At 43.7% G+C, this 21,425-nt stretch overlaps 1 protein-coding gene across 1 annotated transcript in view; it reads left to right on the top strand.

Moving 5' to 3' along the window:
- The window catches only part of tex264a (testis expressed 264, ER-phagy receptor a), an 88,372-nt gene that overhangs the window by 61,207 nt on the left and 5,740 nt on the right, over positions 1 to 21,425 (top strand). The window contains exon 3 of the mRNA XM_085775520.1: positions 11,888 to 12,059. Coding sequence (XP_085631646.1) covers positions 11,888 to 12,059 — 172 coding nt within the window. The remainder of the gene's footprint in view (positions 1 to 11,887; positions 12,060 to 21,425) is intronic.

The following is a 21,425-nucleotide window of genomic DNA, read 5'->3' as shown; positions in this document are numbered from 1 at the left end:
GCGAATCAGACCATCGGCCCCAGGGAGCACCTTCACGATTTTCCCAACAGGCCACGATGCTCTTGGCAGTTGAGGATCGACGATCATCACGATGGTGTCCAGCTGAAGAGGAGATGTATCCGACTGCCACTTGGACCGTGTTTGCAATGTGGGCAGGTAGTGGCGCAGGAACCGCACCCAGAAGCGATCACACAGCACTTGACAGGCCCTCCATTGGCGCCGGCTGAGCAGCTCTGAGTCGTGATACACTGCCTGAGGTAGAGAAGGGTCTGGCCGCCCCATCAGCAGCAGATTGGGGGTGATTGGGTCTGGGTCTGCTACGTCGGATGATACGTAGCCGAGGGGCTTGGAATTGAGAATGCCCTCAATCTCAATCAGGACTGTGGTCAGCACTTCTCCACTGACAACTTGTGAGCCCAGGGTAGCAGTCAGAGCGGCTTTAATAGACCTGATTTCCCGCTCCCAGGATCCGCCAAAGTGGGGGGCGCTAGGTGGGTTGAAGCGAAACTTTATCTGGTACTCTGCCAGCTGGGCTTGGAGAGAAGGATGAAGGGCTTGGAAAGCTTCTTGTAACTCCCTATCTCCACCTCTGAAATTGGTGCCCTGGTCCGAGAGCAACTCTGCTGGTCTCCCACGACGGGATATGAACCTTCTCAAGGCCATCAGGAAGGAATCCGTGTTGATGCTGGACAGCACCTCAATATGGACTGCTCTTGTCGTGAGGCATTTAAAGAGCAAGCCCCAGCGTTTCTCGTTCCGTCGACCGACTTTAACCTGCATCGGACCAAAGCAATCTATCCCCGTAGAGTAGAAGGCTGGTTGATGTAGCCTGAGCCGTGCAGGGGGTAAGTCTGCCATCTTGGGGTTGACAGGTTGGGCTCTCCATCTTTGACACTCAGGGCATGAGCGCTGCTCTCTCCTTATGGCCTCACGGCCCCGAAGAATCCAGAACTTCCTCCTTAGCTCCGCAAAGAGTCGCTCTGCACCAGGGTGTTTTAGATCATGGTCGACCTGTCGGATGAGTAGCTTGGTCACAGCATGTTTCGGGTCAAGGACTACAGGATGGATCACATCATGCTCCAGATCCTGACAACGTCGCAGTCGACCTCCTACTCGTATCAGCTGGAGTGATACATCATATTCTGGAGCCAGTGTGATTAAGCAGCTGGAGGAAGGGACTTGTTTCCCAGCTGCCAGACACTGGACTTCTTCAGGGAAGCTGTCTCTTTGAGCGGACTGCAGGATGCTGAGTTCCGCCTCCTTGAACTCCTCTGCTGTAGGGGTCCCTGTAGCATCAGCAGCCGCCCCATGAAGGGTCCCCGCAGTCTCCTTCACCAATTCACTGAAGGTGCTGAACTGCTGAGCATCAGGTAAGGAATGGCGGGTGCTGGTTACCGTGCTAACCAAGCAGGTTGTGGGTCTTCGCAGCTCTTCAGCAATGTCTTCACTCGTTGGGACTGGGTGCACTGGCCACTGGTCAGGTGGCAGCCGCAGGAACGAGGGTCCGTGACTCCAACGATTCTCACCTGAGAGATCCTGCAGTGATTTCCCCCGGGTGAGGTCGTCCGCCGGGTTCTCTGCCGTCTCCACATAGCGCCAGGCCTGGCTATCAGTCAACTCTTGAATTTCTGCAATACGGGTTCCTGCAAACACCTTAAAGCGGCAAGAGTCCGACTGGATCCAAGCAAGAACAGTTGTTGAGTCCGTCCACATAACCACTCTGGATATCTCCAATGTGAGCTCCCGGGTGAGCACGTTTGCAAGCTGTGCACCCGTGAGCGCAGCGCACAGCTCCAGCCGTGGCATGGAGAGCTGACGCTTGGGGGCCACTCTGGACCGGGCTGTCAGGAAAGCCACCTCTACATGCCCCTCTGTGTCTTCGGTGCGTAGATATCCCACACTGCCATACGCACGTTGAGACGCGTCACAGAAGATATGGACCTCTCGCTTATTGGTTGCCTGATCCATGGCTGGACTGACGTAGCAACGAGGCAGTCTGATGCTGTCCAGGTAAGGTAACTCGTTCTCCCAGTCTTGCCATGCTGTAAGCAACTCACCGGGCAGCAAAGGGTCGTCCCACTCCCGCTTCTTGTCCCATAACTGCTGAACAAGAACTTTGGCCCTAGTGGTATAGGGTGTGAGGAACCCTATGGGGTCGTATTGGCTGGCCAATACTTTGTAGATGTTCCTCATGGTGGCAGGGGAGTGCTCCAGCGGCCGTGACTTATACCGCAGCGTATCCGAGTGACATAACCAACGTAGACCCAGGGCAGGTTCTTGTGGGTCCATGTCTGTGTGGTTAAGCAGCTGTTCACTACTCTCTGACCTGATTTCTTTGGGCAGGTGGCCGATGACATCTGGCATGCTGCTGGCCCACTGTCGCAGCTCGAAGCCTCCCTCCAGTAACAGCCCCCTCAGCTTGTCTGCGACGTCTTGGGCCACATCTGGAGTAGGGAAGCTCTGTAGCCAGTTGTCCACATAGAAGTGGTTCTCGATGGACTCACGCGCTGCATCTCCTGGATGGGTGTGATCGTGGACATGTCTCTGTAGTGCGTATATGGCGCAGCATGGGGAACAGGTAGTCCCGAAGGGAAGGACCTGCCACTCATATACGCTGGGTTGGGAATCTCTCTGTAGATCACGCCAGAGAAAGCGCAGCAGCGGTCGATCTTCGGGCAGCAACCTCACCTGGTGGAACATTCCCTTTATGTCACTGCTGACAGCAATGGAATGTTCCCTAAACCGCAGCAGGACACCCAGGAGAGATGCACCAAGGTTTGGGCCACACAGCAGTAGTTCGTTGAGGTTCTTATCCTTATAGGTGTAGGAACAGTTGAACACAATCCGATGTTTTCCGTTGTGTGTCACCAGGTGATGGGGGATAAACCACGACTCCTTGGAAGTCTTCACCTGCTCCTGACCAATTCTGGAGACGTAACCTGCTGTCTTCAGCTTTGTGATCTCTGCCTGATATGCCTCTGCCTTCACCGGGTCTCTGCCGAGACGCTTCTCCGTGCTGCGTAGGCTGGGAAGTGCTGCTTCAGGCTGTGCTGTGAGTATAGGCATGTTACTCACCCGTAACAGTGGGGTGGCGTACCTGAGGACTCCATCCACCTCCACTCTCCTAGTCTTTGCCTCTAGGAGGTTCATGGCCTCTTGGTCTCTTCGTGACCTAGTCACCAGTTTCTCATTTCTGTATGGCAAGGTGTCCAATTGCCAGAGCTTCTCAACCTGATTAAAGAGTTCAGCCGCAGGAGAGGTGGTGGACACGAACAGACACTGTTGTGGGCGGTTACACTGTTGAAGAGACTTGACTGGCCCTTGCAGTGTCCAGCCAAGCCTGGTCTTCACCGCAGCTGGGCCCCCCGGTGGGCCGAGACGGACAGGTTCAACAGGCGTCACCAGGTGTGGACAGTCAGAGCCTATCAGAAGAAGTGGATGGACGTCTGTGAACTGTTGTAGGGGGAGCGTCTTAAGGTGCTTGTATTTGCGCTTAAGTCCCTTCACTGGGTAAGAGTGTTCCGCGAGACCTAGTCCGCCTGCAGTGAAGGCTCTCTCAATCGTGAATGTCTTTGTTGGCTGACCAGCTGGAGAGATTTTGAACATCACCGATGAACCATGTAGTGTTCTCACGTCCTGCCGAACTGTTCTCAGGGTGAGGCTCTCTGGAGTTCCCTGAAGCTGCAGCCTCTGAACAGCCTCCTGTAGAAGGATCGTCCTCTCTGAACCATCGTCTAGTATGGCGTATGTCTCCAAGGTGTGGTTGCCATTACGCAGGAGCACTTTACTGACCTTCAAGAGGACCTGATTGCAGCCGGCACGCCGATCCAGGTACAGAACATCTGTGGCTGACTTCACCGCTGCACCAATGCCATTCCCAGCGGCGCGCTCATTCCTGCCAGGCCGGAGATTCACTTCGTGCAAGGCTTCAAGGTGCTTTCCCTTACACGTCTTACATAGGACTCTCAACCTGCACTGGGCGGCCTGGTGGTGCCGTCCGCAACGCCAACAGCGGTTGTTGGCCTTCACCCAGGTCGTCTTCTGCTCCTTGGTTAATTGCTTGAAGTTCAAGCACTGGTCCAAGAAGTGCTGCGTATTGCTGCAGTAGGGGCAGTAGGCTTTGGGCTTATCCGGAGCCTCTTGGTGATCTGAGACTTCAGCTTGATCTGCTTGCGGGGTTGTGTCAAGGGTGGTACCATGCAGCACGTTCATGGCCTTCCTATTGGTTCTCTTATCCTTGTCACACTCCTTCCTCATCCCGCTTCTCCCTCTCTGGACATCCTCTATCTTGTCGAACCTGTCTCCGTCTTCCTGGATTTCCAACTCGTAGTCAAGCCACTCCGCGAAGTCCATCAAAGACGGGATTCCTGCCTTCCAGGAATGAAGATGACGTCGGAAGGTGGCACGGAGATCCTGGGGAAGCTTCCTCATTAATCTGGCCACATGAGACCCACACTTTAACTCTGTGCGCCCATCTTCGCCCAGTTGCTCCAACATCCCGACTAGAGCTCGGACCCTCAGAGCAAACCTCCTGAACGCTGCAGAGTCGCCAGCTCGGATAGCAGGCTCCTCCATGAGCTCTGCAATGCGCTGTAGAGACAGCTGGTGAGGCTGACCATAGTGTTTGGTCAAGGAAGCCATAGTGTCAGAGTAGGGGAATAAGGAGTTGCTATAGGAGTCAGCTATCAGGAGAGCCTCTTCAAACTTGAGGTGATCACAGAGCACTTGGTACTTGAACATCTCCGTCGCATCAGCAGGAAGAATATTGTCGAGTGCAAGCTTCAGTCTGGAAAACTCTCTGGGGTCACTCCGTGTGAACTTAGGGATCGATGGTGCCGGGCCCCTGTATGTCCTCTCGCTGCTATTCGGCCGTGGCACTGCTGAGGTTAGCCGTTGTGGGGGCTGGGGGGGTGCAACCGATGGCAGCACACTATCATATTGTGGTTCTGACAGCATGGATGGAGCTGGTGACAGGCGTGCCTCCAGCTGCTGTAGACGTTCTCTGAGGTTCTCCACAATATCAGCAGGTTGTCCTACAGGTGTAGGCTGGACTCTTGGTGGCTCATAATCGTCATCAGGGAAGACTACTGGTGGGGGAGGCAGCGGCCAATCATCGTCTGCTATATTCGTGTCTTGTGCTGCAGGCGGGCGACGCAGCTCCCTTGGTGGAGGCGGTGGTGCAGCTTGCAAGGGTGGTGGTGGCATTGGCCGACTGTCGTGATCTCCTGTCTGTGGATGACGTGTTCGAGGCGGTGGATGCAGCATGGGGGGTTGTGACGGTGGGGGCCTTGTCCCCACTCCTCTGGCAGGGTGGTGAATCTCGTGTGAATGATGCAGCTGTAAGCTGGGAGGTGCTGCACCACTCCTGTCCATCTGACGTCTCATATCCCTCATCATCAGGTGCAACCTCCTATTATCTTCTTGTATTTGCTGCAACACATCCATCATTACAGGTGGGCGCTGATATGGCTGTGGCGTACTCACATACACAGGTGCTGCAGCTCCAATGTGACTGGGAGATGTCTCTATGAACTCAGCAGGATAATGTGTTTGCTGCAGTGAGCGCTGGGTGAGGGGTGTCATCTCGGCAAATCCCTCTCTACTGGTCCAGTCAGTCTCCTCTAACGCAGCAGAGGTGTGTGGTGGGTAGCTTACGGCCTGTGGGAGCGTGTACCCTTCATAATCTTCCATCCATCTTGGTTGGCGCGCTTGTCGACGGGGACGTGCATCTTCACTTGGGGGAACATGAGCCATTTTCACTACGTAATTACCTTATCCGGCTCGAAGGACCATATGTGACGAAGGCTAAATAATGCAGGCTAGTTTCTCTGATGCGTAATCGCGTAGTGGGCGTCTGTCAGAACACACTAGATGTTCCCCCAAGACTTAATAAAGAAGAAGCAGGAGACAGTTGATCCCTTTTCTGGTGTTTTAATCCAGGTAAATATTGCACACAATGTGGTGGGTGTGTGTGGTTCTGAAATAAACCAAATAAAAACAATAGCCATTAATAAGCTCACAGTATGATAAAGTTATCATTAGCATGAAACATAAATATCATATAGGCTACACACCATATCACAACTGACAACTAAGAAACGGTCAGTGGCATAAATATTACATAAACGACCATTTAACCCATCAGAGGCAATAGCTAACACTGTTAGCAACATTCACTTTAGCTAATAGCCTCAGCTAACAGACATATGGAGCAGATAAAATATACAGCAATGAAAATGCATCCAGTAAATAAACAACAGAACTTACTTTCCTCTGGACGCACACTGAACCACAAACAGCAGGTTAACTGACACAGTAACAACACGGCTTCTGCCGGCCGTACACACGTCTCACTGTCATCAGTCTCTTCTTCTTCTTCTCTCTCACAAGCCACAGCACTCGGCGCAGTAGAGCGCGATAGCGCCCCTAGTGGCTGGGTGTGGGTAAATCACCGGCTCTGTCCTGCAGCCTTCAGAACACACACACACACACACACACACACACACACACACACAGTCAAATCAAAACAAAGCAACAGAGTGGTGAATTAAATTAAAAGAGGGGAAACAGTTTAACGTGGCTCTTTCAACATCAATGAGATTTTACAGTTTTGTCACCAACAGTTTTTAATAAACAACATCTGAGCCTGTGTGTGTGTGTGTGTGTGTGTGTGTGTGTGTGTGTGTGTGTGTGTGTGTGTGTGTGTCTCTGTGTGTGTGTGTGTGTGTGTGTGTGTGTGTGTGTGTGTGGTGATAAGGAGAAACATCAAAGGCAGAGGAACAGGAAGTGGAACTGAAGGAAATAAACAGTGTAAACAGCTGTAAACAGCTGCAGGAGGAAGAGAAATGTATCCTCCTCCTCCTTCTCCTTTTCTTTCTCCTCCTCTTCCTCTTCTTCTTCCTTCTTTTCCTCCTCTTCCTCATCCTCCCTTTTTTCCTCTTCCTCTTTCTTTTCCTCCTCCTCCTCCTTCTTTTCCTCTTCTTCCACCTCCTCCTTTTCTTCCTCCTGCTCTTCCTCTTCCTCTTCCTCCTCCTCTTCTTCCTCTCTCCTCCTCTCCCTCCTCCTCCTCCTACTCTCTCCTCTTCCTCCTCCTCCTCTCTCCTCCTCTTCTTCCTCCTCCTCCTTTTCTTTCTCCTCCTCTTCCTCTTCTTCCTTCTTTTCCTCTTCTTTCTCCTCTTCCTCTTCTTCCTCCTCCTTTTCCTCCTCTTTCTTTTCCTCTTCTCTGTTCCTCTTCCTCCTCTTCCTCTTCTTCCTCCTCCTCCTCTCTCCTCCTCTTCTTCCTCCTCCTCTTTCTTTTCCTCATTCTCCTCCTCCTCCTCTTCCTCCTCCTCCTCTTCCTCTTTCTCTTCCTCTCCTTCTTCCTCCTCCTCTCTCCTCCTCCTTTTCCTCTTCTTCCTCCTTTTCTTCTTCCTCTTCCTCCTCCTTTTCCTCTTTCTTTTCCTCTTCTTCCTCTTCCTCCTCCTTTTCCTCTTTCTTTTCCTCTTCTTCCTCTTCCTCCTCCTTTCTCTATCTCTCTCTCCTCCTTCTTTTCCTCTTCTTCTTCCTCCTCTTTCTCCTCCTCTTCCTCCTCCCTCTACCTCCTCCTCCTCTTCCTCTTTCTTTTCCTCATTTCTCCTCCTTCTTTTCATTTACTTCCTCCTCCTCCTCCTCTTCCTCCTGACAGATGAAGAGCAGCAGCAGGTCGACACTCAGACACAATATGATAATTAAAGTTAGTTACTGTTTTAACAAGGTAAATGTGACTCACACACACACACACACACACACACACACACACACACTCGTACACATCTTTCTCACCTACGGTTTCCTCTCTCTCTGTCTTATCTGTGACGGTAACCCTTGGAGACATGCACGTATGTGTGTGTGTGTGTGTGTCTCTGTGTGTGTGTGTGTGTGTGTGTGTGTGTGTGTGTGTCTCTACTACAGTGAGGTGTCTTTGTCTCGGTTTTTCTGCTCATTATCGGTGCAGGTTCAAAGAGAAGATTCTCATTTGCATCAGCAGCCCCGGGGCCTGTGTGTGTGTGTGTGTTTCTGTGTGTGTGTGTGTGTGTGTGTGTGTGTGTGTTTCTGTGTGTGTGTGTGTGTGTGTGTGTGTGTGTGTGTGTGTGTGTGTGTGTGCAGCAGCAGCCAGGTGATTCATAGCAGCTCCTTCTGTCTTATTTTGTGGAGGATTAGATTAAAAGCGATCGATCAGCTGGACGGAGGTGAAGCCGTGGTCACATGACGTCTGTTCACTCACTCAGGGGGTTATCAAACTCTGGAAACGTTACACACACACACACACACACACACACACACACACACACACACACACACACAGAGTCACACACACACACACACACACACACACAGAGTCACACACAGAGTCACACACACACAGAGAGGCAGAGCAGTGTGAACATAAACAGTCACACACAGTGAGATGTAAAGAAGTGACTCGGTCTGTCGTCGTGGGAAACAGCAGCAGCAGCCTGAACAAAGGAACGAACAGCAGCAGCACAGGAAACACAGATGATCACAGTTTAACTACACACACACCTATATACAGTATATATACTGTATATACCGTATATATACTGTTCATACTGTTCATTCATACATAAATATCTGTAGATATAAAAAATTAACCTTCCTGTTGTCCTCCTGAGTCAAGGAAGGAAGGAAGGACGAAGGGAAAGATGGAAGGAAAGAAGGAAGGGGAAAAGGGAAGGTAAGATAGAAGGAGGGAGGGAACAGATTCGTTCAAGGAAGGAAGAAAAAGGAAGGAAGAAGGGAGGGAAAAAGGAAGGTAAGATAGAAGGAGGGAGGGAACAGATTCGTTCAAGGAAGGAAGAAGGGAAAGAAGGGAGGGAAAAAGGAAGGAAAGAAAGATGGACGGAGAAAACAGATTGGGTTGATTGGGTCAAAAAGGAAGGAAGAAGTAAGGACGAAGGGAAAAAGGAAGGAAAGAAAGATAGAGGGAGAGAACATGGGTTGATTGGGTCAAAAAGGAAGGAAGAAGTAAGGACGAAAGGAAGGAAGGAAGAAAGGAAGGAAGGGAAAAAGAAAGGAAAGAAAGATGGAGGAAGAGAACAGATTGGGTCAATTTGACGACAAAGAGGCTCAGTCTGATTGAAACCGGTGCTGATGAACGTTTCTATTTCATGTCTTTTTACAGTGTAGAGTCTCTCTGCTGCTCTGTGTGACTCAGTTCTCATCTCTCTGTGATTACAGCTTCATGTTTTTACAGTGTAGAGTCTCTATGCTGCTCTGTGTGACTCAGTTCTCATCTCTCTGTGGTCACAGCTTCATGTTTTTACAGTGTAGTGTCTCTCTGCTGCTCTCTGTGACTCAGTTATATAGATATATCTCTCTGTGGTCACAGCTTCATGGCAGGAAAATGATGGTTAAATAAGAAAGTAAAAGTAAATATCTGAGTGTTTCTCATAGTGAAACATTGATGTGCTGCTCCTCCTGCAGATCTGTGTGGAAGCAAAAAGCTAAAAAAAAAATATATATATGCAGGGCTAATGTCCTCTTTAGAGAAAATATGGTCTAATATTTATAAACTCACTCCTCTCTCCACACACACACACGAACACACACACATGCACACATGCACACACAGAGAGACACGAACACACACAGACAGACACACACCAGCGCAGAGTGCAGATGTAGCCACACACACAGATGTGGATGGTCATGCATCTTTAATGGAGTTATATGGGAGGGCACATCTTCATATTAATGTGTCAAAGACTTGGTGTTATCAACTGATTCACACACATCACAACTCTGAGTTTCATTTTAAAGAGGAACTCTGTAGGATTTCCACCTTAACTCTGTAGTATTTCCACCTTAACTCTTTAGGATTTCTACTTTAACTCTTTAGTATTTCCACCTTAACTCTGTAGTATTTCCACCTTAACGCTTTAGGATTTCTACTTTAACTCTTTAGTATTTCCACCATAACTCTTTAGTATTTCCACTTTAACTCTTTAGTATTTCCACTTTAACTCTTTAGTATTTCCACCTTAACTCTTTAGGATTTCCACCTTAACTAAAGAAGAGACAGCAGCAGTTTTGTTTAGTAAAAATAAAAAAGAGATAAGTGAATGAAATCATAAAGGAAACAAATAATGATACTGAATGAGTGTATTTGACTTCCTAGACGTTTGTACTGGCAAGAATCTGACGATACGATACGTATCATGATACAAGGGCAACGATACGAAATATGTTGTGATACTATAAACTAGACGGTACTGTATATTGTGATTATTGTTTCTTTTTCTGACTGTTCTGAGTCCGGTCAGATCTCATTGTTCTGTTGGAGCGGAGGAGTCGAGGGCTGGATGAGATAAGAGTTTTAAAATGCAACACAGACATGAACCACCGCTGTGACTGTTTGATGTAAATTGTTGATCGATGCAGTTTTGTGAAACGAAACATGGCGATGTGTCAGTGTATTGATATCTTCTTTCACCTCTAACGCATTCACAGTTTTATGAGTCACATTCATGTGCAGTTTAAACCGCAAGAGAACTGATTATATTATGAGCACTAACTACCTTGTGCCACCGCAAATGTGTGTTATGGCCTTGAATGTGTCTTTGGTTTGGTGCTATCGCAAATTTGTCTATTGTCTTACAAATGTATATTTATTAATAGGTCTTTGGTATTTTACCTCATTGTTGCTTTTTTTTTAAAGGTTGCCCTTTACAATCAGGCAGAGGGACTGGCGATGAAAACTAGCTTTTTTAGCTAACTTGGGTGCATTTACATTTGTTTTTTACAATGTTTTATTAAAGCAGAAGTAAGTGGTCCGGTCGTTTTCGCTAATGCTGCGTTCCAGGCAGGCTTTTGAAATCGTAAATTACAGCTTCAAGTCACAACTTACGACTTTGTAGCGTTTCAGGCAACCCACTCGTGTTTTTCCGACCTGTTTTACCGGTGAAAGTCACTATAACGGCCACTCGTAACTTCCGACCGGTGAACTCGTACCAGATCGAACTGGTACCACTTCACGGTCGGAAAAATACGAGTTTCCTTGAACGCACCATAACAGTCCTCGTCCCTACGTCACCACATTCACGGCGTTCCTTGGCTGCACACACAGCCCTGCATGCCGTTCTCTCTCCTCATTGGATAAAAACTGTAGGATACGATAAATGTTTTCTCTTCGGCTCAGAGCAGAGCAGAGTGACTGACAGACCCGTGTTTCAGACCAAACACTCTATAGAAGTGATTGCTGTCGGAAGATATAACTATTTAAGACTTATATTAACACAAATATATCACTTAACTTCTGCTTTAACTCATTGAGTGCCAACCACGTAATTTGTCGTTTTTCGTTCCCATGCGTTGAGTACCAAAAACGAGATTTTACGTTTTTTGCTTTTTTTTAAATTATGAAAATAGACACTTTAAAGGGACAACGAGGAGTTTCTATTTGGTTAGAAAAAAGTCTGATATTAATGTGGATGAATCTCCGTTACCACTTGTTAATGGTCCATTTTAGATAAATCTATGGTTTTGTCTCTATGGTTATTTTGTTATTATTAGTGGTGGTGGAAATGCTGGGCGAGCCGACCAGCGTTTCTTTACTTTCGGTTTCGTGGCGAGTCATGAGAATAACGCCGCCGAATCTCCATTTATGGTGGGAACTACGACGGTATGTGATCGTCTTCCAACCTCTGACTTTAATTCTTGATGAATGAAAACATGAGTCAAAGAATTTCACGGTGCGGAGGCTCATAAATGTAGTGAGAAAACACTTCGCTTTTCCAAAACTCCTCGTTGTCCCTTTAACAGTATAAATGTATGTATCAGTATATCCTGAGGGGGTGTGGTTAACTGATGTTCTTCTGACCATTGAACTGTCTTTGTCTCTGTCTCTCAGGACAGGAAGCTCTGCGCCTTCCCCACCATCGAGATCTGTGGGACGGACGTCATCAACTACATGGTTCCTCTGTCCAGACAGACGGACTTCTTCGTCCCCGAGATGAAGGAGGAGGTGAAGCCGGAGGTGAAGGACGACGACTCGGACGAGGACCGAGGAACCGACATCACAGGTGACTTCAACGTTTCAACTCCTCAGATCAAGTCGTGACCAGTGATGTCGTCTATGAGAGAGTGTGTCATTGTTCTGTCACTGAGCGTCAGGGAATCGTACGTTTTTACTAGAAAAAGAAATAAAGTATTTCCTGCAGGAAATGCGTGTGAATGCTGAAAGCAGCTGAACACTATTGCTGAAGCAATGCTGAATGAGCTGAAGAAATTGTTGAAACAATGCTGAGTTAGCTAAAGAAAGAAAGAAGTAAAAAGACAGAGAAAGGGGTAGAAGAAAGAAAGAAATTAAGAAAAGAGAGACAGAGAGAGGGGATGATAGATATAAAGAGGTGGATAGATAGGGATGGGGTAGAAAGAAAGAAAGAAAGAAAGAAGTAAACAGACAGAGAGAAGGTAGAAAGAAAGTAAGAAAGAAAGAAAGAAAAAAGTAAAAAGATAGAGAAAGGGGTAGAAGAAAGAAAGAAGAAAAAGAAATTAAGAAAAGAGAGACAGAGAGGGGATGATAGATATAAAGAGGTAGATAGATAGGGATGGGGTAGAAAGAAAGAAAGAAAGAAAGAAAGAAAGAAAGAAAGAAAGAAAGAAGTAAACAGACAGAGAGAAGGTAGAAAGAAAGTAAGAAAGAAAGAAAGAAAAAAGGGTAACCCTTTCTTTTACAGTCCCCTAATTACTGTGTATTTACTGTGTAATTACAAGGTAAAAGAAAGAAATTACAAGGTAACTAACACTGGTGAAATGATGGTAACTACAGAGTAAATACTAACTAATTGCCTTGAAATATCTCAACTATTACTAAAGAACAACACTGCATTAATGGGTAATTACTACCGTCATTATGAAGGTAACTACAGTAAAATAAAAACGCAATTACAATGTAAAAGGAGAGAAATTACATCCCATTTACCTGGTAGTATAATCCAATATCTCACCTGTCCATCGTGTTACTAAGTTATTGAGCTGTTTTGGCTGGTAATAACTTTGCTCATTCATTTATCATGCATGATTTTATTTAGTACTTACCTGGCAAATATGCCATCAGAGTCGTCTTGTTAATTAAACCTTCTGTAGTGTTACCAGGTAAAACACATCTATTTACCAAGCAAATAAGATGAAACTGTGCTGTAAAAGAAAGCGTGGCTTCTTTCCACAGTATTACCAGTTTATTACTATGTAATTAAACCAAGACTGTTCAGTTTTACATATTTTCGTTTCTCAACATTACCATGTATTTTCTGTAGCATTACTAGGTAAAACACATCTATTTACCAAGTAAATAAGATGAAAGTGTGCTGTAAAAGAAAGCGTGGCTTCTTACCAGTTTATTACTATGTAATTAAACCAAGACTGTTCAGTTTTACATATTTTCGTTTCTCAACTTTACCATGTATTTTCTGTAGCATTACTAGGTAAAACACATCTATTTACCAAGTAAATAAGATGAAACTGTGCTGTAAAAGAAAGCGTGGCTTCTTTCCACAGTATTACCAGTTTATTACTATGTAATTAAACCAAGACTCTTCAGTTTTACACATTTTCGTTTCTCAACATTACCATGTATTTTCTGTAGTATTACTAGGAAAAACACATCTATTTACCAAGTAAATAAGATGAAAGTGTGCTGTAAAAGAAAGCGTGGCTTCTTTCCACAGTATTACCAGTTTATTACTATTTAATTAAACCAAGACTGTTCAGTTTTACATATTTTGCGTTCTCAACATTACCATGTCAGTTCGGATCATTTTCGGTACAGTAAGAGAACCAAATGCAAAACATAAATTTGATTGTTTATTAGGAATTTTTCTAAACCAAATGTACATGTTTTAGTCAAATGTAATTATTTTACTCACCTACTAATGTTATGTTGTACATTGTCCCTGATACAAATAAACATATTAAACAAAACTAAACCATTATACAAAATATTAAAGAAGAGAGAAAAGAATAGGCCTAGGCCTACTGTTCTAAAGTGCTGCCTAATAAGTTAAATAAATCATTCTCAAATTAACAAAATACGGTATATAAAATAAGCCTTACAATGAATTAAATATTCACAAATAAACAAAATATATAAAACATGATTTAAAAAAAAAACTTCTCACACAACTTTTGACGGACCGACCATAGGGCAATGTGGGCAAATGCCACAACGGCTGCCTGACGATGCTCTTGGCACATTTGCAGCAGATCCACAGGTGCTGGAGCCCGTGCGCAACACGGCCAGAGAGAGAGAGAGAAAGAGAGAGAGACGGACAGACAGAGGGACAGGCAGACAGACAAACACAGAGAGAGGAGCCACCGCCCCCGCCCCCACCCCTCCTACAAGCAGGAAGGCATGCTGGTGTAGACTACTCTGAGGAGAAAATAAAGGACAACATTGCTTTAGATAAAATAAAACAGATTTATTATTGACTGAGAACGGTTCCTATCATTGTAATGGCAAGAACACATGCTTGAGCTTTACACATGTCCTAAGATTTTCAGCCAATATATAGGCTATATATATAATATTATTAGCCTACCTTTTGCAGCAGGTAACGCACACGCACATGCACGCACATGCACACACACACACACACACACACACACACACACACACACACACACACACACACACACACACACACACACACACACACACACACACCTGTTGCTGTGCTGTCTCTGTTCCTCTGTTTTTGTACTCTGCTGCCTGGTTGTTCTTTTGGGCTCAAGCGAACATGGACGGCCCAATCCGACCAGACGCGCTGGTTCGTGCAGAGAAAAAAAAAACCGCCTGATGTCGTCGCTACAATTCAAATAGTTACCTTGGTTACCTGGCTGTTAGCCAATAAAACACGGAGGAGGAGTCTCCGCTTCCACAACACTTCTCTCTGATTGGTCGTGGCGTCGTGCCTGTGTTGCATTCACTGTGACTGGGAAATTACAAAACTACCATCTCACTTCTGTTTAACTCCGTCTGAGAAAACATCCGGGGCTGAATAAGAAATGTTCGGGGCTAGAGCCAGGAATGCCCAGACCAGGCGACGCCACTACATGTATTTGTATTGAACCGTTTCGGTACGGGGCGTTCGGTTCGGTACAACGCTGAGCACGGGTGAGAAGTTGTGTGTGTTTACAGTCCGACTGCAGCTACATGTGCAGCCCGTTTGCGTCGTGGCTAATGCTACCGCTAGCAAGAAAACAGAGGCTTGAGGACCCCCCTGCTTGTAGGCACAGTCTGCCTGTCCCTTTGTCTGTCTGTCCGTCTCTCTCTCTCTCTCTCTCTGGCTGTGTTGCAAAAGTTGTGTGAGAATTTTTTTTTTAATCATGTTTTATATATTTTGTTTATTTGTGAATATTTTATTCATTGTAAGGCTTATTTATACCGTATTTTGTTAATTTGAGAATAATTTATTTGACTTATTAGGCAGCACTTTAGGCCTATTCTTTTCTCTTTTTTTATATTTTGTATAATGGTTTAATAAGTTTATTTGTATCAGGGACAATGTACAACATAACATTAGTCGGTGAGTAAAATAATTACATTTGACCAAAACCTGTACATTTGGTTGAGAAAAATTCCTAATAAACAACAATCAAATTTGCATTTGGTTATCTTACTGTACCGAAAATTAACCGAACCGAGACCTCAAAACCGAGGTACGTATCGAACTGTGATTTTTGTGTATTGTTACTGAAAAGTCTTGGTTTAATTACACAGTAAGAAACTGGTAATACTATGGAAAGAAGCCACACTTTCTTTTACAGCACAGTTTCATCTTATTTACTTGGAAAATAGTCCTGTTTTACCTGGTAACACTATAGAAAATACATGGTAATGTTGAGGATGGAAAATGTGTAAAACTGAAGAGTCTTGGTTCAATTACACAGTAAGAAACTGGTAATACTATCCAAAGAAGCCACACTTTCTTTTACAGCACAGTTTCATCTTATTTACTTGGAAAATAGTCATGTTTTACCTGGTAACACTATAGAAAATACATGGTAATGTTGAGGATGGAAAATGTGTAAAACTGAAGAGTCTTGGTTCAATTACACAGTAAGAAACTGGTAATACTGTGGAAAGAGGCCACACTTTCTTTTACAGCACACTTTCATCTTACTTACTTGGTAAATAGACATGTTTTACCTGGTAACACTACAGAAAATAAATGGTAATGTTGAGAAACAAAAATATGTAAAACTGAACAGTCTTGGTTTAATTACATAGTAATAAACTGGTAATACTGTGGAAAGAAGCCACGCTTTCTTTTACAGCACAGTTTCATCTTATTTACTTGGAAAATAGTCATGTTTTACCTGGTAACACTACAGAAAATACATGGTAATGTTGAGAATGGAAAATATGTAAAACTGAACAGTACTGGTTTAATTACATAGTAAGAAACTGGTAATACTGTGGAAAGAGGCCACACTTTCTTTTACAGCACAGTTTCATCTTATTTACTTGTAAATAGATGTGTTTTACCTAGTAATGCTACAGAAAATACATGGTAAAGTTGAGAAACAAAAATATGTAAAACTGAACAGTCTTGGTTTAATTACATAGTAATAAACTGGTAAGAAGCCACGCTTTCTTTTACAGCACACTTTCATCTTATTTACTTGGTAAATAGATGTGTTTTACCTAGTAATGCTACAGAAAATACATGGTAATGTTGAGAAACGAAAATGTGTAAAACTGAACAGTCTTGGCTTAATTACATAGTAATAAACTGGTCATACTGTGGAAAGAAGCCACGCTTTCTTTTACAGCACACTTTCATCTTATTTGCTTGGTAAATAGATGTGTTTTACCTGGTAACACTATAGAAAATACATGGTAATGTTGTGAAACGAAAATGTGTAAAACTGAACAATCTTGGTTTAATTACATAGTAATAAACTGGTAAGAAGCCACGCTTTCTTTTACAGCACACTTTCATCTTATTTACTTGGTAAATAGATGTGTTTTACCTAGTAATGCTACAGAAAATACATGGTAATGTTGAGAAACGAAAATGTGTAAAACTGAACAGTCTTGGCTTAATTACATAGTAATAAACTGGTAATACTGTGGAAAGAAGCCACGCTTTCTTTTACAGCACACTTTCATCTTATTTGCTTGGTAAATATACAGGTTTTACCTGGTAACACTACAGAAGGTTTAATTACCAAGACGACTCTGATGGCATATTTGCCAGGTAAGTACTAAATAAAATCATGCATGATAAATGAATGAGCAAAGTTATTACCAGCCAAAACAGCTCAATAACTTAGTAACACGATGGACAGGTGAGATATTGGATTATACTACCAGGTAAATGGGATGTAATTTCTCTCCTTTTACATTGTAATTGCGTTATTATTTTACTGTAGTTACCTTCATAATGACGGTAGTAATTACCCATTAATGCAGTGTTGTTCTTTAGTAATAGTTGAGATATTTCAAGGCAATTACTTAGTATTTACTCTGTAGTTACCATCATTTTACCAGTGTTAGTTACCTTGTAATTTCTTTCTATTACCTTGTAATTACACAGTAAATACACAGTAATTAGGGGACTGTAAAAGAAAGGGTTACCGAAAAAAGTAAAAAGATAGAGAAGGTGGTAGGTAGAGTAGAAAGAAAGAAAGAAAGAAAGAAAGAAAGAAAGAAAGAAAGAAAGAAAGAAAGAAAGTTTAATGCAGAAAAAGAGCGGAAGAAAAAAAATGGCCTAACAAAATAACAATACAGCAAACGGAAATGCGCTTTTGTTCACGTTTCCATCCACTTCATTATGTGTCCGTGTTAGGAGCAGGTTGGAGACGCTGGGGAAGGTAAACGGTTGCCATAGCAATAAGTTGTTCACTTATCTGTTTTCATAGCAGTAAAGCACATTCATCGTCTGTCCCGATACAGAAGATTCTCCACCTTCCCCTCCTGCACAACAACGTGTGATGCACGTTTTTCTGCATTTTTTTTGCCACTCAAATTCAAAAATGCGCTTTAAAATAGTTGGATAGAAACACGACCGGTGTCGGTGTCGGTGTCCGAGCTGCTGCTGAGTCCTGCTCAGATGAAGCTTTTCACAACTTTAAATGAATCTGTTAACGTTGTTGGGGTTAGATTACTACAGATTATTACTTTATAAACCAGAGGAGTTCATAATTAACTCTTCAGCTGCAACTCAGACAGAATAAAGCTGCTCCAATGTGTTTTATAATTACACAAGGAGAGTCAACTCTCCACACACACACACACACATACAGCACCTGTGATGAGTGAAACTCTTTTTATTTATTTATTATTGAATATTTTATTGAATTATTATATAAAATGCGATCGACCATTTTCCTTATTGATCTTGTTTAACTATTAAAACCTCGTTAAAGAGCCACAGCGCTGCTCATGGTGACACAGAACACATATTAATCCACAGTGGAAAGTAGTCCCCAGTAAATGCATTGATTACATGTGATGTTCATCTTCATCTCTGAGGCAGGTGAAGGAGTGAAGGAGTGAATCAAACTCAGTGTTGTTTTGCCTCTGCAGAGAGAGACGTTGCTGCTGCTGCAGGAAGAGTTGAGTGTTTCTTTAGCAGCTCTTTCATCCTCTTTATTCTCCCTGTGAACCTCTGAACAGCCGAGTCCTTTGATTCTTCACTGAGCTGCAGAGAAACAACAACTCTCAGTCTGACAGCAATGATTTCATACATTCACTCACTCTCACTCACTTTGTTAAAAGCTTTTAACCCACAACCAGCTGTTTAACAGGCTGCAGAAATACCTATACCTATACCTGTGTGTCTGTGTGTGTGTGTGTGTGTGTGTGTGTGTGTGTGTGTCTGTGTGTGTGCAGTCTGAGACACAGCTCAGTTTTCTTAATGAGCGACAGATCAATCAGTGGAGCTGAGCTTTGTCTGAGGAAATCCTCCCCAGCTCCGGGGAGAAGAGATTGCCTCGGTCTGGACTCCTCATCCTTCATCCTACGTGACCGTGAAGCGATGAGCTGAACACACCTCGTCCAGTTTCCTCTCAGTCTGAGATCAGAGCGGCCGACCGGCGCTTAGACCGGTGATCAATGTCCCCTTCCCCGCATTTCAGAACATTTCAGATATTTGCAACTACATTCTTCCTATCCACAATTGTCATTTCAGATCCACAACTACATTCTTCCTATAGGACAAATGACGTCTCTTTAACCATTCATGTGTATGGGGTTTGTCATTACAGATATCTACAGTTCAGTTGCAGATATCCACTATGTGAATTACAGATATCTGTAACTGAATTACCACTAGTACTAACTCCAGTTTGAGATATCTACAATTTGATTCTGACTAGTCATAATTCCAGTTCTAGATATCTTTAATTCACCTCAATTAAAGATATCTACATGTCCCTGTTCAGATATCTGTAAGTAAGTTTTGACTAGGAGAAATGACGTTGTAGATATCTGTAACTGGAATTAGTACTAGTGGTAATTCAGTTACAGATATCTGTAATTCACATAGTGGATATCTGCAACTGAATTGTAGATATCTGTAATGACAAACCCCATACACATGAATGGCAAAAGTGACGTCATTTGTCCTAGGAAGAACGTAGTTGTGGATCTGAACTGTTCTTTTTGACTTCTTTTGACTTGAATTACAGATATCTTGAATAAAGAATCCAACTATTCAAAATGTAGTTAGGACGAGTCAGAAAGACATTGTTGATATCTACAATGTTAATTCAGCAGAGTCAAACTTAGCTTTTAAATGTTAAATCCGCTTGCCATACGCAGGAAGACTAACTGATTAACTGAACATGTGAGCAGCGGCGGCGGCGGCGGCGGTGGTGATGGTGGTAACTGTGTCAGGTTTATTAATTATCAGGTTTGGTTTTAAACGTGGAATGTGTTGATTAACATCGACTGAGAAGAAGAGGCGCTCGGTTGTGTTTGTTTTCATCCTCCACATTTACATTTATCTGAAAAAAGAGAAGAGTAGAGAAATGCAGCAGAAATGTTTTCACCTGTCTGATGAGGAAACGTTGGTGCAACAGGAACAGATGGAGAAAAACAAAGATAAAACCACCACAGACCTGAGGGAGGAAGTCCTCAGTCGACTCTACACACCAGACAAACTTATACAGTATATCTGCATATAGATCTACTAGGCCTATATACGGCCCCACACTCTAATATTTGGTTGCACCGCCTTTGGCTTTTATTACAGCACACATTCACAGTGGCATCGTTTCAATAAGCTTCTGCAACGTCACAACAATCTGGTTTTTTGATGATTTGATTTCACCAAACGTTTAAGTGATCACGATCATGCAAGATTCTTCCTTGAAGATGATGGTTCTCCACTCTCCTTCTAGTCTTTAATAACGTGTTGGACAGTTCTTAACCCAGTTCTAGTCTCAGTCATCTCCTCAGATGTTTTATTTGTGTAGGCTGGCTAAACTGTACAAGCACAGGACACAGAAATATCTTTTGGGGATCTTTATTTCTGGAAAAAAGAATGTGGTGTTCAAATAAAATATACTGGGTGCGTTCCGATCACCCTCTAGTTCCCTGCGCAGTGGACTACACAATGCCGCCATGTTCAGTGTGGTTCCAAACTGCAGGGAGCAGTTTGAAGGGAGGGAGTGAACAACGGTTCCTCACTTCGCCAAGTTCACCGGATGTTGACAACCTATATTACCCATCAGCCATTGCGGTCCGTTTACGTGCGTTACGTAAATTGGCAGGGCTAACGGTTAGCTACCTGTCTAACTTTAATAACTCAGTGACTCAATAAACGCTCCATGAAAAAAAAATTTTTCCGGCGAATATCTTAGTTCCAACATGACTGAGCTAACTGGAGTAGTTTCATGTCGTGTCCGACAACGGGAGGGTTTTAACAGCTGACGTCCTGCTGTTAGCTTAGCTACACCGTTAGCTTAGCTACTGTTAGCTTAGCTACTGCCGTTAGCGTTCCTGTCAGCTGAGCCACACTGCAAAAACTCAAAATCTTACCAAGAATGTTTGTCTTATTTCTAGTCAAAATGTCATTTCTAGTCAAAACAAATCAAATTATACTCAAAATAAGACTCGCCACATAAAATTTAGCTTGTTTTTAGACACTTTTTACTTCTTTCAAGCAGATTTTCACTTGAAATAAGTAGAAAAATCTGCCAGTGGAGCAAGTTTTTCTTTCTTATTACAAGCACAAAAAACCTGTTTTCACTGGCAGATTTTTCTACTTATTTCAATTGAAAATTTGTTTGAAACAAGTGAAAATGATAAAAAACAAGTTAATTTTTAGGTGATGAGTCTTATTTTAAGTGGAAAGAGTTAATTTGGACTAGAAATTATACATTTTGACAAGAAATAAGACAAATATTCTTGGTAAGATTTTGAGTTTTTGCAGTGC

Source organism: Trachurus japonicus, chromosome 5, assembly GCF_045865225.1.
Source record: "Trachurus japonicus isolate A0001 chromosome 5, Traja_1.0".
Taxonomy (NCBI): Eukaryota; Metazoa; Chordata; class Actinopteri; order Carangiformes; family Carangidae; genus Trachurus; species Trachurus japonicus.
This window is presented reverse-complemented; position numbering and strand designations above follow the sequence as displayed.